General features: G+C 44.1%; 1 protein-coding gene across 1 annotated transcript; it reads right to left on the minus strand.

Annotated features, from left to right (window-relative positions):
* Nucleotides 1-1,140: 1,140 nt before the first annotated feature.
* On the minus strand, nucleotides 1,141-20,501 carry CHMP4C (charged multivesicular body protein 4C). Its single transcript, XM_077352034.1, has 5 exons — nucleotides 20,085-20,501; nucleotides 7,880-8,057; nucleotides 6,842-6,950; nucleotides 4,716-4,824; nucleotides 1,141-3,200 (listed from the first exon to the last, which is right to left on the minus strand). The coding sequence occupies exons 1-5, from the start codon at nucleotides 20,278-20,280 to the stop codon at nucleotides 3,136-3,138; spliced, it is 657 nt and encodes a 218-aa protein (XP_077208149.1). The 5' UTR covers nucleotides 20,281-20,501; the 3' UTR covers nucleotides 1,141-3,135.
* Between the last annotated feature and the right edge of the window lie 308 nt (nucleotides 20,502-20,809).

Raw genomic sequence — 20,809 nt, forward strand, 5'->3', positions numbered from 1 at the left:
GGACCACAGGTTGACTACCCCTGCCCTAGATAATCCCATGTTTTGAGCAGAAATTACATTTAATAGCAACTCCTGTAAGGACAGATGAATTGGACTTATTCCTTTCACTGCATCATTGGGGTTTTTTTTAGAATCTTAGGTTTCTACATTCATGGAATCTTCCTTCTGGTCTTTAGGTTAGTATGAAAGAGTGACACAATATTTGACCAGTACCATGTGAATATATAGACCTGTCACATTGTGTTTCAGTCTTCAGACAAACTTCAGCCATTAAGCACCTGGCTCTTGGCTTTAGCATTGTGCTATGCTTGGACCAATGAAAGACTCCTACAAGCTGTTTCTTAACTAGCTGCCTAGAAAAGAGCTATCCCAAAATTGGCTGTGGGTTTAGATTTCCTGAAGCAAGCTATAACTGTACAGTTTCCACCCAGACACTAATTATACATTTTGTCTTAGTCTGTCTCGTAAACAACAGGCTCACAAATACCTTACAGAAATCTCTAGAAAATCCAGAACCCTGTTCTTTCCCCAATCCCGGGTCATGATTAGACCAAGAAAAATAAAGCCTTAAACTACATCATATCCACTGGCACACCTATGATTAAGGTTGAAAAATGATTAACTCTGTAAGTTACTACTGGAAGGTCTACATTCATTAAATGGCAGATGCCAAACAGTAGATTGTCCAGTCTATTTGTTACTTCTGGGGTTAACCTGGAAGCAATGTCTGGAATTGGGAAGGAGCTTAGTGGGAACATGATGCCGTAGAATCGGAAGCTGTCCTTAATTCCAGGATCTGTAAACCAGAGTCTACTAATTCCAAACACCATTCTTGAGGTTGGTAATCCTAGTTATTCAGGGCCTCAGGAGCACGAAATACAGCCAAACTCGAAATGCCCTTTTTCAGAGGGCTTCACTGATATTTGCTTCAACTCAGTTTCATCAGGGAGGAATACCGAAGTTAACTATGAAAGGAATCCCAGAACTTCTAACTGTGGATGCACCAGCAACCTCATGCCCCTTTGGATCCTGGATTGTCAGTATCCAAGGGGCAAACAGTTCACTGTTTGTCTTCATCCAGCTGTTCAAGAAAACTAATTAAAAGCCTGATTCTAATACTCATGAAAATAAAATATGACATTAATTTAAATGGTATTTATTGCAAAGAAGCACAGATGTGCATGATTCCAAAAGGCACAGAGTTGCTACTAGACGTCTAGTTCACCTTTACCTTATTTCCAAACAGCATCACACTAGACATTTCTATTCTCCACCAGCCCCCTAACTCACAGCACTGACAAGGGTAAGGCAATTCTCTGCCCAATAGATACGATGTATGGTAAACAGAGAGCCTCCTATACTCAGTAGTCTAGTTCACATAAGGTGAAACCCGGCCTGCCTTGAACAATGCTTGTTCCATCCTCCTTGTTCTTCCCTTGCCAAAACCCAGCTTGTATCCCAGCCTGCACTGCAGCAAAGACAGTGCCACAACATCTATGTTCATTCAACTGGAAAGTCTAATTAGGTTAATAAACAAAATTCATGGTTTGAGAATCCTAGGCATTTAAATGAAGTCCTATAAGGGCTAAACTGAAGCAAAAAAAAAAATTGGCATGTTGAATTTATAACCTATACAAGTGAGTGTCAACCAGCACACCAGTCACAATGTCAGTCCCCTCCCACCAACTGCTGCTAGATCAAACCCTGCTCAACATCGCATGTATACAGTATGTGATTAGTAAACGGTACTCAACAGCAACACTTTATTTACATTTGCTCTTCCTTGCCAGTCGCCCATTCGTCTGCGCACACCTAGCTTTGTGGTAAGGGTGTTCCATATTTTGCAGCCTTTGTCAAAAGGTAACTGGCTGCAAAATATGGAACACAAAATCAAATAAGTTATTCCAATCCTGTAATTAAACATTTAAAGAAGAGATTAATTCAAACAAAACACATTGAAGAAATGGGAGCCTTTTCAAAAAGCTACAATCTTAAAAGCTTTTAAGACTGTTCCTTTCAGCAACAGGCGGGGCACTGTGAAATCTCTCTATGAAAGATTCAGCGTTATAAAGGAAACTGAATGGAAAATGCAGCAAATGAGTCTCTTCTTTACTCTGGTCACAGCAGAGACTGGCATGTCCCACTTGATTTTAGCGCAAGGCCCTCACATTCGTTTTAATTTGGATTTCCTCCCAGTTACTTTTGCAAGTATGTTAAAACTAAAATAGTCTAATTCAAGGAAGAAATCTGTGAGTTCCACCTTTTCTATTAAGTATTTTAGATCGCATTCAAAATAATGTTTTGTGACACCTCAGGGACTAATAATGCAGTAGAGTTATACTGCTTAGTGCTTTATGATTATGTGCCTATGTAAGATAAGTCATCTTTTCATACACTGATGTAAAGAGGAGCTTGCAACTATACTTGCATTAGCCATTAAAGTGCCATGGGATTTTGTTTTCCTGACTACAAGTATTTGCATGAAGTAAGAGTCTGTATATAAGTACAGAAATTCAACAGTGCAAAATCACTTGTGGATCTGTATTTCCTGTATGCAATAACAGCTAAATGGGGGCCCCAATGGACTATCAATTTTAATCCCCTACCCCAAATCTGCAAAGGCCTGTACAAAAGAGACTCCCATTTTCAACTCATTCCTTTTCTACCTGAGATGGGGAAATCTAGCATTTAAACTATGCTAAACTCACCACCATTGCATCAGCTATCCTGTGCAGCAAGCCAGTTTTGCAGCGTATTTGCCCAGAACAGCTAAGCTACCTTGGCCCAAAGGGGAAAGAAGCTGGAGGGCCTTGTAAGAGCTGGATCTCTATCTTGCTGCTGCAGAACATTTCATGCTGACAGAGAAAGACATACAGACAATCCTTAAGGCCAAAGGATAATAAATACTGTGATTACCCAGTAATATGTCTCTTCAATACACATACAAAAGAAAAAACTACATGAGAAGAAAGGGCATTTTTGATACTGTTTTGGAGTATTCCCAGCGCAGTTTTTAAAAAATGAAGATACAAAAAACATCAACAGTGACCAGTTTGGTCTGTACCAAACACAAACACACTGTGTAGAACACATGAACTCTGGCCGTGGTGTTTGCCGTAAGTCCCCAAGCTCCTGTTAAGAGGCCCAGGCTGCCAGCTGCTTCATGTCGTCGTCATCCTCCACTCTTCTCCTTGAAGACGCTGTAGCAACAGATGAGTAAAAAACAAGTCACTATACAGGAGTAACAAGATACGAAGTCTATGATTTAATAGAAACTCTTCCACATGAATTGCAGCTGTGTTGTACCGAACTCAGATTCCAGTAAAATCAGGTGGAAGATGTGCTTGCCATTGTTAAGAAAAGTCTTGTTGGAAGGTGCTAGAACCACTCAAAGAGCTTTGTTCTGTGAGCCAGGCTTCGATCCATGGTCTTAGTTCAGAGATTTGGATAGCCAGTTGCCGATCTTTATGCACTATTCCTGTACCTCCTCCTCCTACTACCAGTGCAGGTTCTAATCCCATGCTTGTCATGGGCAGTATGTCTGTTGCTATTAAATACACAAAATGGCTTGGGTCCTGGAAACTGCCAGACAAGGTCACTGATGGTCCAAAATCTCCCTTCCCCCCCAGGATCTGCTTTCCAACACAGGGAGCATTCCCAACATGGAAGGATTCATGTGTCAACCTTTTTGCCTCTCCAATGAGCAGAGCTATGCTCATAGAGGGGACAGAAAGGACTGATTTCCTCCCTCCTTCCCCGCTGCCTGACCTGCACAGCTATTAGTACACATGAGTATATGAGAAATAAACTTTCCACAACCTTGCACTAACAGGAGTCCACCCAATAAATATCAGCAAGAGACAATATCCTGGACAATTGAGAAAATGAGGCAGTAGCAGCAAAAGGAAGCATTTCTATTATTTGTCTTCAGCATTGGGCAACATTTGCTAGAACAACTCTACACTGTAGCTGTGAAACTGCTATGTAGTTTGGCTCTAACCTATGAATGCAACCAACTCTGGCATCATTTAAAATCTACAGATGCAATAAGCTTGGTGTTATTTAAAAACACAGATTTTAAAATGACAACAGTCACGACACCTGTAGCTTTTCAAATAATTAAACAAGCAAGAGTACCCAATAGGAGTTCAGTGTTTTTCAGATCTACACAGTACTCTTGAAAGAACCAGGAAAAGGTCACTCTTCAGTGTGAACATTAAGCACAGGACAGCTTGGTCAATATTGCTGTATAGCAAATCCTGACTGTATTATTGCTGCCAACCTGGCTTTCTGTTTTGTTATTATACAGTGACCTCAATAAGGGCTCAGGTAATATAACAGTAGCTTTCTTCCGCTGAGACTTAGTCCAAGGAGTGGGTGGGGGAAAAACAACGAGGCCAGCCAGGAGAAACCTTGTGCCCAGTCCCTAAGGAAATATCCATGAACACTAATGGTCATAGCAGCTCTCCAGTACCTTGCAGTCCTTTTATGCTAGCCCATAAACTATCTAGATCTTCACATGAAGGCAACAAAAGTAGGATCAATGAAGCCTGTAGGACTGAAAACTCTAGTACCCTTATATTAAAATAACAGTTGCAAAAACAAGAAACAAGTTTATCCGTTAGAAATGAATTGTATCATAGGTCATCTCTTGCCCCTGATTATTTCCATTTTATACCCTGCCAACTGGCAACTCAACACAACCAACAGCTTACTGGGCTGTGAGGGCAGCGATGTGGCCGGTACACTTGGTAATCGGACATTTGCCATTTTGTTGTTGAGTTCCTCTTGCTCCAGTTCCTCCAATTCTGCCAGCAGTTCATCCTGAAAGTAAGAGGTTCAAGAAATAAGCTCAGTTATAAATTGGGCACCAGTGAGTAACTGCATGGATAGGGCAGGGAAATGAACGGAGGAGCTTCACTCTGATCCAGGGTTTCTTCTCTAGGAGAGTATAAGCCTCTAGTGGGCTTGTGTAGCCCAGTTTCAAAACTCCCATTTCCTTTTCTACTTGACATTCCATGCCTCCTAAACAGAAATGAGCATGCTAAGTCCACATCAGGCCACGGTGGAATTCTCTTTTTTAAAATTGTCTTTTTCTATTATTTATCTAACTAGTATCAAAGCCCATTTTAAAAATGGGCTTTGAAAGGGGTGGCAGGCAGGAGGGCGTGAGAGGGTGGCCGTGGCTCCCTTTGATCCGCAAAGCGGGCGACAGGGCTTTGTGGCCCGCAGGGAGGCTGCAAACTCCCCCCCCCCGCTCCCTCCCAGCAGGAGCGTACCTGCGGGCTGCAAAGTCCTATCGCTGCCTCTCTCCTCATGGGCGACAATGGAGGCCGCAGCCACAAGGCTTCTAGCAGCCAAGGAGGGAGGGTGGGAGCTGGAGGGGGAGGGCTAATCAGGGTGGACCTGGATGGACAGGGCCCTGGACAGTCTCCTCCCAGGAGGCTGTTTCCCAAATATATAAGGGAGCAAAATAGTATTAAGGATTTATATGCCTCCTTCCCCCAGGGCTCAGGATGGCTTACAACATCTACAGTAACAGAGTTAAAACATTTGTCTATTAAAAATTAAGGTGGGGCATTAAAACAGTTAATGTTAAAGAACTTAGGCAACCAGGCTGGGAAGCTCTTATAAATGGGCTAGTTCTTTGCTCCCTTTCAACACACCCCAGACATATTTGGTATGTGCAAGAGAGCAGCAACTGTCTTGTAGACCAGTAATTTTAAATACAAGAGACAGTTGTCAGCCAATTCAGATCCCCAGGGGAGAAAAAACTGGAATATAAATTCCGTAAATTATTTGCAGGGTTGGATTGGTTAAAAAACCCAACCAAGTATTAGTTTCTCAGGCATCAGAAAACAGCTCTGAACAAGTTTTCAGAGTCATTCTGTCTTCCAGTACAGAAGAGTCACATGACTCTTGGGTTCTTACTCATTCACGATGGATCAGGTGGAGGTACAACAATGGAGAGCTTGATCCCAATAGCTTTGATGTTGCCCCACTAGGTGATCAAGAAGAGGCTAGGGCCTTTTGATACCACACAGCATCAGCAGAACATGCAGGCATATCAGAATGCCTCAAGAACAATTTGCCCCCACACGACAAACCTCCTGAAAGAGAAGCATCAAGTGAAAGGCCACACTTGCTTTAAAGGGGGCCAGGGTTTGAAAGGCCACCTTCCGTTCTTCTCTGAGGTTGTGGCTATTTGGTGTACCCATGAGGCAGTGGATGGCTAAAGGCACTGAAAAATTGTGCTTTATTCCCACACTGTAGGACTCTTCCTTGTTCCACTTGAAAGAGCCGAGAACATGGGGATGATTTAGGGGCATAAGTGAGCTGAATGTCAGTGTTGTATGCATCTGCTCTGAAGGCAGACTTGGCTGGAATATCTCATTCCACTTCTGTGTATCACAGCATGGTAGGCATAAATCACACAACTGAACCAATGTATTTTTAAAAAAGTAAAAACAGTGGAAGTAGTAGCCCTGAGATAGAAGGCATGCTTCCAGGGGTGAGGATGCAAGACTCTTAAAATACAGACTGAATTTCAGTAATTCTGACCACTTGGCAAAAGTGGTCCGCAGAATTTTACCCCAGTCCTATACTTAAGATTTCTTTTGAGAAAATTTATCTCTAGCATGGCCCTTATTCAGAGCTGGGTAGTCTGAAATCTATTTTTTCACCACTTGAGCACAGTCTGCTTCTTAAGTCAACTGAGGTTTGAAGTGCAAGTGTGTTAAGTACTTGGAAATGAGCTTGACAAAATTTGATCAAATTAAAACAAGAGAGTGACATTTCAGCAGTAGGCATGGTTTCTTTTTCATTTGGCTGTATTACCAACCTCATCAAAATCATCACCAACTTTTCTTGTAAGAGCCTCTGTTATCTCTTGTGCAATATCTTGCTGTTCAGTGATATCTTGCATCATGTCATCAATTTTGTCCAGATCCCTGTGGAAACAAACATCCCAATTACTTGATTTCTCCAAATGAATTCACAGATTGGAAAGGGTTCCATTGGTAGACTCAGTTTTTTTGCATGCAAGGATCTCAATGCAGCTGGAATGTAAGTGGCCTGAAAAGCACAGTCTTCAGTGAACTATGGCCCAGGTCACACGGAGATAAAGCTGCCAACAGTCTGGAGGGGGAAAAAATAACCTGCTTCTTTAACAGAAGCAAAATGGGATGTTATTTATATTTCCTTCCATGCCATGAAGTTTCAGCTGCCCGTTTTCACACCTTAGCCCTCTATTAAAGGGCAGGACATTGTTCTCCAGGCCTGTCGACAATGCTATTCAGAGGATGAACTAGTGTTGCTAGCCCAGGGCTAGCAACCAGCTGGAGGCATACCAGCATCGGGGAAGCTCACCAGTGCCAGGCACATCCCAGAAGATATGTCATCCACGTGGGGTGATACTGTAACTAGAGTATCATTCACATATGATGCCACTTCCGGGTCACACTAAATGGACAGTACTGCATTGCCATCACAGGCAAGTTTCCCCTCCATCTCCCCCCTCATGGAGGAAGAAGACTGCCATTCCTGGAGCCCTGGGAACCCTAAGATGAGCTGAAAGTGGGACAAGGAACAGAACATCCAAACTCCGCTATTGGTACACATAACAGACATAGCAATGGGTAATTTGAACTGAATTGGCCACTACAAAACCTGAATAGGGAAAATGAAACAGCTCTCGCAAGGACTGAATTCTAGCACTTCCTAGAATCGAAAGCTGTACGGGCCAATAGCATCCATAGCAACAGCCCACAAAATTAGAATTTCTAGCCAAAAAGGAAACCGAACTCCAACAATAGCAAAAATTGTAGCCATAATGACAAGGGCAATTTCCTAAGAAATGTTGCTATTTTTCTCCACTTACATATTTTCGTGGACTTTTTTCATTGCTTGAGCAGCATAACCCATGTTTTTGAATACTTCTGTGTTTGTGTAGGAATTTTCAAGGGCTTCACGCTGGAATTCAATGGTGGAAAGCGTCCCATCGATTTGGGTCAGCTGTTTCTCATATCTCTTTTTTCTCTTCAATGCTTGCAGTGCGACTGTTTGCATAATAAGGGAGAAGATGTCAGCTATGTATCATTTCATAATGCAATAGAAATGCAAATGCTTCACAGATTTAGTGCTGAACGAGGAAGGAATCAGGCAAGATGGAAAACCTGGACATGGAAAAGTAAATGGAGACGCAGAATCTCTCAGTTCCTTATGAGGGTCTTCTTTGAATTATTGTAAAGAACCATGAATATCTGTTTGTATTCCACGCATGAGACAGAAAGACCCACCCCAGAATCACTATGGTTTGGGAAAACGGGGGGAGGGGGAAGCCTCCCTCCCTCCACCCCCCCCCCCTCCCCCAGAATTGCCAACTCCATCTTGGGAAATTCCTGGGGCATGGAGGGAAGAATGTGACTGAAGCTGCTACTTCCTGCTGGCGAACTGTAGTCTAGAATTTTTTAATTTATTTTCAACTGTCTCATCATAATTCCAGAAGAACTCCAGGCTCCACCTAGTAATAGTGATAGTCCCTCATGACTTGGTCCTGAGCCAAACTGGACCTCCATAGACTTTTAAAATAATATTTCCTGCAGCTCTTGTGTGGCTGCAGAGAAAGCAAGTCCCTGGACCAGACCCATTGGCACTGTCAGGGTTGATTATTATTATACTCCTCCCATGTCCTCCTCCCAACATGGTGCAGTTGTTAGGAGCTGCAGCTTCTAATCTAGAGAGCAGGGCTTGATTCCCTGCTTCTCCACATGCAGCCAGCTGGGTCACCTTGGGCTTGCCACAGCCCTAATACTGCTGTTCTCACAGAGCAGTAATATCAGGGCTCTCTCAGCCTCACCTACCTCACAGGGCAGGCACCTTTGAGCAGTGAAAAGCTGCTTTGAGACTCCTTTGGGCAGTGAAAAGCACGGTATAAAAACCAAATCTTCTAGTGCCAATTATTATTATTGCCATGAATGGAACACTGTATAAGCCAATAGGATCTGTTTCACTGTAACCTATAATCTGTTTCAATTGCAATTTGATATACAGTAAGGGAAAGAAACGCTGTCCAAGAACAAAAAGTGAAAAATTCCATGGAATGCACACAGATATTTACATTGAAAAATTTTACATTGTGTTGTAGGCCCAGACCCCTCATTTGTTCTGACTTCAACTTTATGATTTTTTTAAGCGATGTATTGACCTAGGAGTTCCTCTTAGACCAGATACAAGGATTTCTGTTGCAAGGAAATAAGATTCTAGAATTTGCCATTTCTTTGCAGTTGTGTGCTGCAGGGACAAAGACCCTAAGTGCTTTAATGACACATCCAATGAACATTTCAAATCACAAGGATGAAAACAGGTGGTTGCCTATGAACTACACCACACACCATCTTGTGGCACCCTAAAGTTTGTCCTTTGCATTTGTTGTCCTTTCACATCCTTTCCTCCAAGGAATTCAAGGATTCATGGTACCTGACCCATCCCCATTTCGTCCTTAGGATTATTTTGCCCAGCATCAGCCCAGGACCTTCATAACTAAGTAGGGATTTGATCATGGGCCTCTCTAGTCTCCGTCCAACACTGTAACCATTACACCACACTGTCTCCCATTAGAAATTATTGGAATTCCTAGATTCTTTATAGTACTGCAAGATGAAATGCTAGTCACCCAATGTGATTTGCTAGGATCAGTGCAGGTTTAACAGCACTAAGAGCTCCACTTCCAATAACATAATTCAGATCACTTCTACGGAATGGCTACTCACATTCTAAGGGGCCAGTGATGCTATGCAAGATTTTGTCTTCACTGTTATGTATAAGTTACCATATTTTCTTATGGTCGTCGTAAGAAAGCATCCAAAATGCATATGGTTTACTACCAGAAATTGAGATTAATTGGATTGAAGAATGCTTCTAAGCATGTTAGATTGGGCCCTTAATAATGTAATTATGGGGTAGGGGAGATATGCCACATGGCCTGCAATTATCCTAAGGCGCTTAAATCTGTCCTTGCAATAAATTACTTCCAAACTTAAAACCAACATTCCACAAGGACACATTTAAACTCATGTCTTCATTTAAACTTCCTGTGTTTAGCATCTCTCAGTCCAGATAACTGTAGCACAAACTGATTACTGGCACTACAGTAAAACAAAGGTATCCCATCACTGGAGGCACATTCTCCCACGCATACCCTGACAAAAGCACAAATATCAGCTATCTTCCAGGGCACGGGTTCAGCAAGCTGTCTGTTACACCCACTATACATAGAAACACACACCATAGATTTAGCTGATTAGGGCTATTCAACTGTAGCCATCAGCCTCTCATCTCGCCAATAATTGATCAGTAGCACAACTGGCAAATAACAACTTTGTGTAGAACCAAAATGGAGATGCTGACAGGCAGCAGCACATGGAAGGAACTCTTTGGATCACAGCAGCCAAACTGAGGACTGTGAACTTCAAGATCTGCCCAGTCTTGTTTGACTGGCTGGGCCACAGCAAGGCATTCCAGGAACACGTCACGAGCCTCATTTCAACTCCTTATGTCATAGGAAACACACGTTTTCCTTAAGAGCAAGGCTAGTCCACTAGCTTTTATTCTGAGCCATCTAGACAGATTTTAGGAACACGCCTGTTGTTGATTCACATAAAATATCCTTTGTTTTGCAGAAGTGTATGACATTAATACACTCGCAAGAATTCACTGTCAGAACATGAGCTGAATGCATCCTTCGTGACCAACCAAATTAACAAATATATCCTGTAAAACTGCTGTTTTATTTATGCCATTTTCACTAGTTTGAAATCAGTGCACACACAGAGCACCCTATAGGGTCAGAAATATCTGGCAACACATGTCTGCTTGGTAAGTAACAACCTCATATAAAGCCAAAAAGAATATGCTGACAGGCAGCAGCAGATAGAAGGAGCTCTCTGAATTAAAGCAGCCACTTGTGGGGAGGGGAGCCAGTGCTCTTGTGGCCATCGGGGAACTTCAAAGTAGCAATTGCTGAAACGAGTGATGAGGTTTTCCTCTATCTTTTCCTAGATCCTTGATTTGAATAGGATAGGGGGGCTATTCTTATGGAGTACTAAACCCTGTACATCAGTGGTTCCCAACCTTCCTACTGCTGCGACCCTTTAATACAGTTCCTCATGTAGTGGTGACCCTCCAACCATAAAATTATGCAAGTGTTCTTTCACAGAAATTAAACCAAAACTGACCAATAGCATGAAGATCCATTGTTCATGATTGTATATAAATTGTTTTTTTTCCGGGGTTTCTCAGTTCAGTTCTGTCCCACCATGCCGATCTCGGACTTTTCCACTGCTCCAGACAGAGGAATGCTATATCTCGATCTACCCCGCAAGGCTGTTGTATGGATGGCACCCCCCTCACCAGACCAAGCTGCTTGTCCTGCCACGACCCCTGTGGAAGGGTCATTTGACCCCCAGGTTGAAAACCACTGCTGTACATACACAAAACCTGTGCCAGGTTCCTTTCATTTCAGCATGTTTCTTCCAGTGCTTTACTGAGGAGCCTTTAAATAACAGCTGTGTATTCATTCAGTAAATGCAGGTTTGTCATTCATTTGCTGCACAGTCAGCATTCCTTCATTTCGAGAATGTATTGTACAGGATATGGACTTACGTTGCAGACACTCATAGTGACAGGAAGAAGAAGAAGAAGAAGATCCTCATCCCAAAAAGTTCAGAAAAAGAACAGAGCCAGTTAAGAGTCAAAGAGGGATCTGAGGAAATAAACATAAAGTCACAGGTCACTTCATCTCTACCCTGCCATTATTCTGACCTCAGAACTACAATAGTAAGAGCCAACACTTGCCTAGAGTTCTGTGGAGATTTGCATTAAAGTAGCACTCATTATGCACATCCCTGTTGTAATCCAAAATAAAGCAAAAAAGCTTTCCCTAAGAGAGTGGAGATAAAACTAACATAAAGCCTACTAGGCATGCCAGAGTTGCTGATACACGCATTGCTCAAATTGAGAGCTAGAAGCCGAATAACATTTGCACTACTCCTCATTAATGCCTCCAAGCATCAAACTCCAATTATTTCACCAATGCATGATTATCACAGCATACTTAATGTCTTCAGGCTTCAATTGCATCTCTTTTACAGTTTTAAAAAATGTAGAATATTTGTCACATGCGACTAGTGGCAGTGAACACAGCATGCCACCTGAGCCTGCTGCTCCTTGCCACTTTCTCTCCAGTTTGGTGTAGTGGTTAGGAGTGCGGACTTCTAATCTGGCATGCTGGGTTCGATTCTGCACTCCCCCACATGCAGCCAGCTGGGTGCCCTTGGGCTCACCACGGCACTGATACAGCTGTTCTGACCGGGCAGTGATATCAGGGCTCTCTCAGCCTCACCCACCCCACAGGGTGTCCTTTTGAAACTCCTTCCGGTACAGAAAAGTGGCTTATAAGTACCAACTCTTTCTCTTCTTATCCCAACTAAAGTAGGAGAGTTAGGTGTTCGAGGGCCTAAGCAGAGTTGGCAAACTGGTAGAGAGTTAAAACACCAGAAATGGCAAGGCTTACAGGAGGAAACAAGGTGATGGTTGCTATCCTCCCAACCACTAGGGTCGCCATCAAGGGTTTTTACAGTATATGGTTTTAAAATTTTATTGATTGTCAAAGCTAGGTTATTTACCCATCCTGAGCACGTAGGAAGAGCTATCTATGTACCTATCATCTATATCTACCTATCCAGAAATTCCTGGAGGTTTGGTTGTGGTTCCCAGGGAATACGATTATCAGCCTCTGGGTAGAATGTTCTGCCAAAGTTACAGCTGATATTCAGACTACAGAGGTCAGTTCCTCTGAAGAAATAGCAACTTTCCTGAGTGGATTCCATGATTACACATCCTTGTTGACAACCCCCCCCCCGGACAACCCCAACTGTCCAGAAATATCCCAAGTCAGAGTTGGCATTTTTACTAGGAAACGCCATGCTAGGGCAGCCAGTGCCAGAGCAGGAAGATGCGTGCCTAGGTAATGCCAGCACATGATGGTGCTTCCAACAGAAACCAGAAGCAATGTCATGATGTCAGCAAAATATCAGCAAAACCCAAAGTGTCCCTCACAAACTCTTGACACCACTTCCAATTTTCGCCAGAAGCATCATGCTTCACTAACAATATGTTGGCACGCATCTGTCATTTCTCCATTTTTCTCCCAGTGGCCTTTGAAGCACTGGTGGGAAGAGGAAGGAATCACCAGTAGGTCTCTCTCTGCAGTGACACCTAGAGAAGGAACTCTACAGGATGTAAAGTCATAGAGCCTGCCCTACAAAGCTACCATTTCCTCCAAGAAAATGGATCTCTGTAGTTTGGAGATAATTTCAGGAGAACTCCACTTCCCATCTTGTGGCTGGTAACCCTTTATATCATTGAGGGCACATCCCCTTAATATGGAGCTGATCCTGCATATGACAGCAGTTTAGAGTGTTGGGGGAGGGGACCCCTGATAACAACAGGTCAAACCCAGACTGGCTCTGCTATTACTTCAGACGTGATCTGGTCAAGAAGAGAAATTCTATGAAACAGAGAACAAAGTAAAGGAGAAAGGCAGTAGAGTTTTCCCTCACCCATGTGTGTGTGTGGGTGGATGGGTGGGTGTGTGTGTGTATGGATTAAGTGACATCAAGTAAGTTCTGATTTATGGCAACCCTATAAATTAATGTCCTCCAAATCATCCTATCATTAACAGGCTTGCCAACCGAGGGTCACAGCTTCCTTGATTGAGTCAACCCATCTGTTGGATTTCCTCTTTTCCTGCTGCCTTCTATTTTCAAGCTGGCAATGGCAAAAACTTTATTCAAACAATATAAGCAAATATAAGCAGAACGAGTTCCTAGGTACAATAGCCTCATTGTTTCAACTCAATCAGAGAACTGTAACAAAGTAAGAATATATCATGTCCTCATGCAGACCATATAAAAATGAAAACGAGGCTGTTGTACCTAGGAACTCATTCTGCTTATATTGTTTGAATAAAGTTTTTGCCATTGCCAGCTTGAAAACTACGTTCTTCTGTCTACTCATCTTCAGCTGCTTCTATTTTTGCCTAGCATTATTGTCTTTTCCAGTGACCCTCATCTTCTCATCATATGACCAAAGTAAGATAGGCTCAGTTTAGTCACTTCAGCTTCTAGGGAGTGTTCAGGCTAGATTTGATCTGGAACCCACTTGTCTTTTGGGCAGTCTATGATATCCAAAAAACTGTCCTCCAACACCACATTTCAACTGAATCAACTTCTTGTCAGCTTTCTTCATTGTCCTCACAGAGTTTCTGGGGTAAGAAGTGATCCTAAATGATTTACCATTGTGCTTTCTTCTTCACAGAACTAACCAGGGTTAGCAGCAGTGGCACTGCCATTGTCTGAAAGCTGCTCTGTCAGTGTCCCCTTCCCCTACCTTTTGAAGATTCCTCCATACCCATCACCATAGGAACTGTCTGTTCTCTTCTGCCGATGGGGCCTTTGATCCCTGAAAGGGGTGGGTGCACCTCAGCTTTGTGTTTCAGCTTTGGTCATTCTGAGTGACTCTGCTAGGAGTCTTGGCAGTCTCAACTCCTAACAGTATTCAAGGTGTGAGCTTTCGAGTGCAAGCACTCTTCCTCAGACTAAGCTCACGCCTTGAATAAATCTTTGTTGGTCTTAAAGGCGCTACTGGACTCTGATTTTATTGTGCTACTTCAGACCAACACAGCTACTCATTTGAATCTATCCTTCCAGTATTGTCTGAGCTGTGCTGACACATGTAAATGCCTTCATCACATTAAGGTGTTCATCTAAGTGCGGGCCCCTCACCCGCGCACACTATTATCTGCTAAAAACTGATGTCCCCTAATATTTATTAAAGTATTTGCAGGCCACTTTCACCATCTAAAAAGGGCCCAAGGCAGCCAACACATTAGAATGCTCAGACCTCTGGATAAACCCAACAAGAAACAGAGTTCTAAAAAAAACACTATAAAGAGGGTTAGGTAAAGGTAAAGGTATCCCCTGTGCACGCACCGGGTCATGTCTGACCCTTGGGGTGACGCCCTCCAGCGTTTTCATGGCAGACTCAATACAGGGTGGTTTGCCAGTGCCTTCCCCAGTCATTACCGTTTACCCCCCAGCAAGCTGGGTACTCATTTTACCGACCTCGGAAGGATGGAAGGCTGAGTCAACCTTGAGCCGGCTGCTGGGATCGAACTCCCAACCTCATGGGCAGAGTTTCAGATTGCATATCTGCTGCCTTACCACTCTGCGCCACAAGAGGGTTGCCAGCCTCCAATTGGGCCCTGGCGATTTCATACAGAATGTCAACTGATCTCCAAATTAGAGAGATCAGTTCCCTGAGAGATAAATGCCAGTTGGGTCCACACAAGTGGATAAATGGGCCTGCCTTCTTATAGCAGTCACACAAGCTAAGTTCAGTTTGATTACCACCACATTTCAGACTGAGGGTGATCTGACATAAAGCCCATTGCTGATACTTTACCTACCTATACAAGCCATGGAACAAACTACAGGACTAGAGGGGTCTGAAGGCTCATGGACTCAGGACTGTACAGCCAGAACATATTGAACAGACCTATCTGATCCACAAAGGTCTAACTGATAGACCGAGAGCTGAACATGCGTGTTTAAGCACATGCATGAAAATTATAAGATGATGAATGCACCATTCCCCTTGTATGTCAGCCATGAGAAGGGCTAAAGACTTAAAAAAAATTTAAGCTGGAAATTCAGAGAACTGGCAGTTCATGGCAAAAAGATCACTGTAACACAATGCCAATTTTACCTAAAATCATCCAAGAAAATTTCTGGCAGGGCTCAGTTTAGGGAAAATGACACTCTATGGCCAGTGCCAATACCTCTGCATTCACAATAGTAATAAAAGGGAAACAGAATAATATGGAAACAGGGGCAGCCTTTGCTATTTTGGAAAGCAACTTCAGTAACTAGAAATCTCTTCCCAGGCAGCCGACCCGTCCAGTTCACTGCAGCCTTGATGCAGGGTTCTTGTGCGTAGGCTTCTAGGCTTGTGCTGTGCTTACATGAAACTCTTGCATCACTGCCCAACTTGAAATAACAACTCTGTCTCAACAGCCAGGTCATTCACATGGAATGCTGAGGCACCATCAGGAGAGCTGCATAAGAGAATCCGGACTGTCCGGACATTTTAAAGATGCGTTAGCAGCCACCAGAACTCATTACCCCACATTGACCTACACTTCACACCACAAGTTTGTCACAGTCTGTTTGGGAAATCACCATGATTCTGTATTTTCTGAACACTCCGAGAATACATTTTTTTTCTCAGGTAATAGATACATTCCTCCCCAGTAATATGGCTGAACTAGCATCAGGGACATCGACGTCACAAAACATATTTAGTAATCATTAGGGAGGATATTACCAAGTCAAATGTCTTGCCATCTTACCAATGCCACCCCCTTGGTCAGGGCAATGCAGTCCAGACGTATAGACTGTATGCATCGCTCCCTGATCACCCATGGCTGAGATATAGGTGGCTTAGAGGTGGGTCTGGGAAAAATATGTCTCCCTCCCAATTGTCCATTCTGCCACGTTGGATCCAGGTACCATAAGTAGGGTTGCCAGCTCTGGGTTGTTACCACAGAACTTTGAATGAAAACCTGGAGATTTGAGGGGTGAATTCTGGAGAGGGCAGGGACTTCGGCATGGCACAGAGCCCCGTAGTCCATTCTAGAAAGCAGCCATTTTCTCCAGGGGAGCTGATCTGTCAGCTGAAGAGCAGCGGAAAAAGTGCAATATCTCAAAATCCCACCTGGAGGCTGGCAACCATAACCATGGGTCTGGGAAGCCTGTACCCCATCATCTATCTATATACCACTGCTGTGGATCTCCCAAGCACAACCAGCGGTGGCTCTGTCTGGGAAGCATGCAGAGCCTCTCTCAGTCACCTCGGCTTATTACCTTGGCCCCAGGCAGTAGTTACTTAAGTCAGGGAGGCTCACATCTCCTCCCCTGCCCCTCCCCACAGCAACTACACTGCTGTGGGCAAGGAGATAGTACCTGGATCTCACAGCTTTGGATACAGGCAGTGAAGGACCCAGTCAGGAAGGCACATGCCTCTCAGCTGTCACCCCTGCTGCTGGTCTGGACAACACACACTCTCTGTTCCAGTCATCTATGCAGATGCCAGCAGGGGCCAGTCAAGCTCTGGAGGGAAGGCTGGTGGAACTCACCCTTTTGAAGCCAGTCCTAGCACCACTGGCAGATTCAGTACACCGTGGCTGCTTCACAATTCCTGAACCAAGATTAGTGAGCCTTCAGCATCTGCATGGTTCTGTGCTTAACGTGTTAATTCTCTGGAGACTGTTCTGGTGCCATTTTATGGTTTAGAAGTTATATAATCTCCTGTTCTGAAGTCTCCATCTAAGGGTAAGGGAAGATTTGGCGCAAGACAGCATAGCTATCCTATTCCTATGGCAGCATCATTTAAAAGCTCCTAGGCTTGGGCAGCTTGTGCCAAAAGAGGTCCAGCAAAAACTGTTCAATATTCAAGTGAGAAATCTGAAGCAAGGCTGAGACCCAGCAACTTTAAAGGCTGCTCCTAGAGAAAACACAGATGTTGACGTGGCTCTCCTCTGGCGCCTTTTCTCATTAGCACAATAGAAGACTCCTTATCTGCAATATGCACACCCAAATCAATTTCCTGTATCCACTTCCTAGGGAAAAAAACCCTGAAATCTCAGATTTGAAATCTCCTCTCCTCCACAGGCACATACAGAGCAGTATATTCAAAAGTTTACCTGCTATTAGAGACTTAATTACTGAACTGATGGTTGAAGGACGCAGAGCATTTGGGGATTGTTCCAGTTATTTTTACATACATACAAGAATAGAGCATAATGTTTCAGATCTTTATAACACGCTCTTCCGAGTACTGTGCTCTCATAGTCTTTTCTTGTTTCTTTAAAGCTGGTACTAGCTATCATAACTAAGCCTTAATTGGCATGCAAAGGCTGGTACTACATGGAAGGTTTGAGAATCAAAGGTTTTTGATTCCACAAGCTATATGATCTGTAGTAAAATAACCCCAGCCACCAAGTCAGTGTTTACAGTGGAAACTCACCATGCAGATGACGCATGGGTTTGTGCTTAAGGCAGAGATCAGTTTCCTAACTTTAATTCTGGATGATAATAAGCCAAGCCCTCTTTCCTCAACTTTTGTGTCCCTCTAAATTCACTAGCACATCAACGTATGTGGCTGAATCCTAACCTGTTTAGCTGTGCCAATAACATATCAAAGAGTTGCTGTAGAAATAAATGTGGACAAATATTTAGGGCATCTTAAAAAGTGAGTGCTTCCCACACAAACAAAAGGGAATGGGACACAAGCACAACCTAATCCTGTGCATGTTTACTCAGAATTAAGCCACACCAGTTTTATCACAATGAAGTGTGAAAGTGAGACCTACCATGCAATGGTAGGTGCATTCACTGCTGAATTTAGTGATTCTTTCTCCCAGATAAAGTACTCATGGGATTTAGTCTTTTCTTTTATCCAACATATAAGTTACATCTAAAGGTGAAACATGAGCCCTTTCACCAAGCGGAAAGCCATTCTTATTTTGTACTCCTACATAGAACCATACAGGCCAGGTAGTCCAACCCCCTGCTCAAGGCAGGATCAGCCTAAAGCATCCAGAATAAATATCTGTCCAGTTGCTGCTTAAAGACCATCAGAGAGGTGGCCGATTCCACTGCTGAACTACTCTGACTATGAAATTCCCCCCCCCAAATATCTAACCACCCCCATTGTACATGTAATTTAAACCCATTACTGAGGGTCCTATCTTCTGTTGCCAACAGGAACCACTCCCTGCCCTCCTCCAAGTGACATAAACTTAGAACACACTTGAACGACTTCATGCAGAAACTTTTCTTGGATAGCTAGGGTGGGTCTCCAGCAGCGCAGTCTTAAACTGAGCAACACTTTTCTATATCCACTGAAGGCAATGGACATAGAAGGGTGCAACTCTGTTTAGAATTGCCCTGCCGATGCAATGCAAACACATCACAAACATAGGCAGCTCTATATCCTGACTGGCTCTTCATCAACCCTAAAATATCACATTCTGAAGACCAAAAACAAATCCATTGGGGAGAAGACAGTGACTTAAACCACATAAGGCTCTTCAGTTTAAAACAACAGGGTCTGTTTTATGCATAAAGTATTCTCTATATTTTACAATAGCAAATAACGTGCATCATTAAGTTGCCAAACGTGAGATTCTTAAAGGCAAACCACTTTATTGCTGGAGTTTTTTAAAGCTCCACTTTAATATATTTACTGAGCAAGTTTTTATCATGCTATTGCAACAGTCACACCTGATTCCAAGGACACATACATCCTGGTCTTCAGGTAATTTACAAATCCTGACTAGTTTAGCATTGACAAGAGGCATCACAGCAGAATGTGTAAATAATGTGATCTGTGTTCATGTGCCTCACTACATAATAGGAACATGATATCATTGTTAATTATAGCTTTTGAGGTGATCTAATTCTAGAAACGTTCCAGAATCTAAAACGTAGCTTTTTTTGCTATCGTAATTTATTAAAGCTTAAGCAAGGTGAAACCTGTCAGATGGGTGTAAGGTTCACAGTATTATACAAGCAGGAAACAAGGGGTGGCAGCAGAGGCAATGCAAGGGAATAGATTCTGTGAAAACAATGGAGTCGCCTTCTGGGAACGATTGGAGGGGAGGGGGGAAATAGGTGTTTTTTCCTTGGAAGAGTAAAGATGTCCATGTAAAGTTGTGATCCAATGTTCTTTTCACAAATATTCCACACACCCATTCATGGCGCAGATGAAAGTTTTAAATGGACTTTCCACCGTCTTTTAGAAGTTGGGCAGCTCTTTCTCCCCTTCCACTTCCCACAGAGTCCCTGGTACGGAGCAGAAGGGACAACGGGGGCATACCCTCTGAGATCAGCCCGCCAGGCAGCCTCCACCTGCTCCCCAGCCAAGGGCCAAGCGTTTTGAGCGCGGAGCGGAAGGGAACTCACCCCGCTTGTCCCTGGTGCCGTGCCTCTTGGCCACGGCCAGCTCCTTCTGGATCCTGGCTTCCAGGTACTCCTGCTTCTTGGTGAGCATCTCCTCCGTCTCCCGCAGGCGGGCGAGGGCTTCCTGGGGCGTGGGCCCCCCCTTGCCTTTGCCCCCGCCGCTGCCGCCGCCTCGGAATAACTTGTGGATCTTGCTCATCTCGGCAGCCCGCTCGACGGCCGCGAAGAGAAGGCGATCCGGCCAGGCGGACTCTGCGCTCCCTCCCGGGGTTCACCACAAGGCCAGGAGCGGCGCCAGCCCCATTTCCTCGCTCCGGCCGGCCGCGGCGACGGAGCAACTCCAGGCGGGAAGGAAGCGGCGGCTCCCCAGGCGGAGGGCCGAGCCACGTGACCCGTGCGCACCTGCCTCAGGTGTTGCTACCTGAGGAACGGGCCCCGCCCCCGCCCCCGCCCCCACCCGTCACCCGTCACCCCTGTCCCGGGAGGGCACTCTGCACACGCCCATGGGCAGGCTCGTTCACCAAAGTTTTACTCTGCCCTTCTGCACCTTAGAGCAGGGGTAGTCAACCTGTGGTCCTCCAGATGTTGATGGACTACAATTCCCATGAGCCCCTGCCTGCAAGCGCGGTACAAGCGAAGTCAAACTATAAAAAGGCAGAATAACACGAACGTTGGTTTACGGGGATTCCTCGTGGAGAGCGAGGCTCTCACGTCACAGCCCCGGCTGG

Source organism: Paroedura picta, chromosome 9, assembly GCF_049243985.1.
Source record: "Paroedura picta isolate Pp20150507F chromosome 9, Ppicta_v3.0, whole genome shotgun sequence".
In the NCBI taxonomy this organism is placed as follows: domain Eukaryota; kingdom Metazoa; phylum Chordata; class Lepidosauria; order Squamata; family Gekkonidae; genus Paroedura; species Paroedura picta.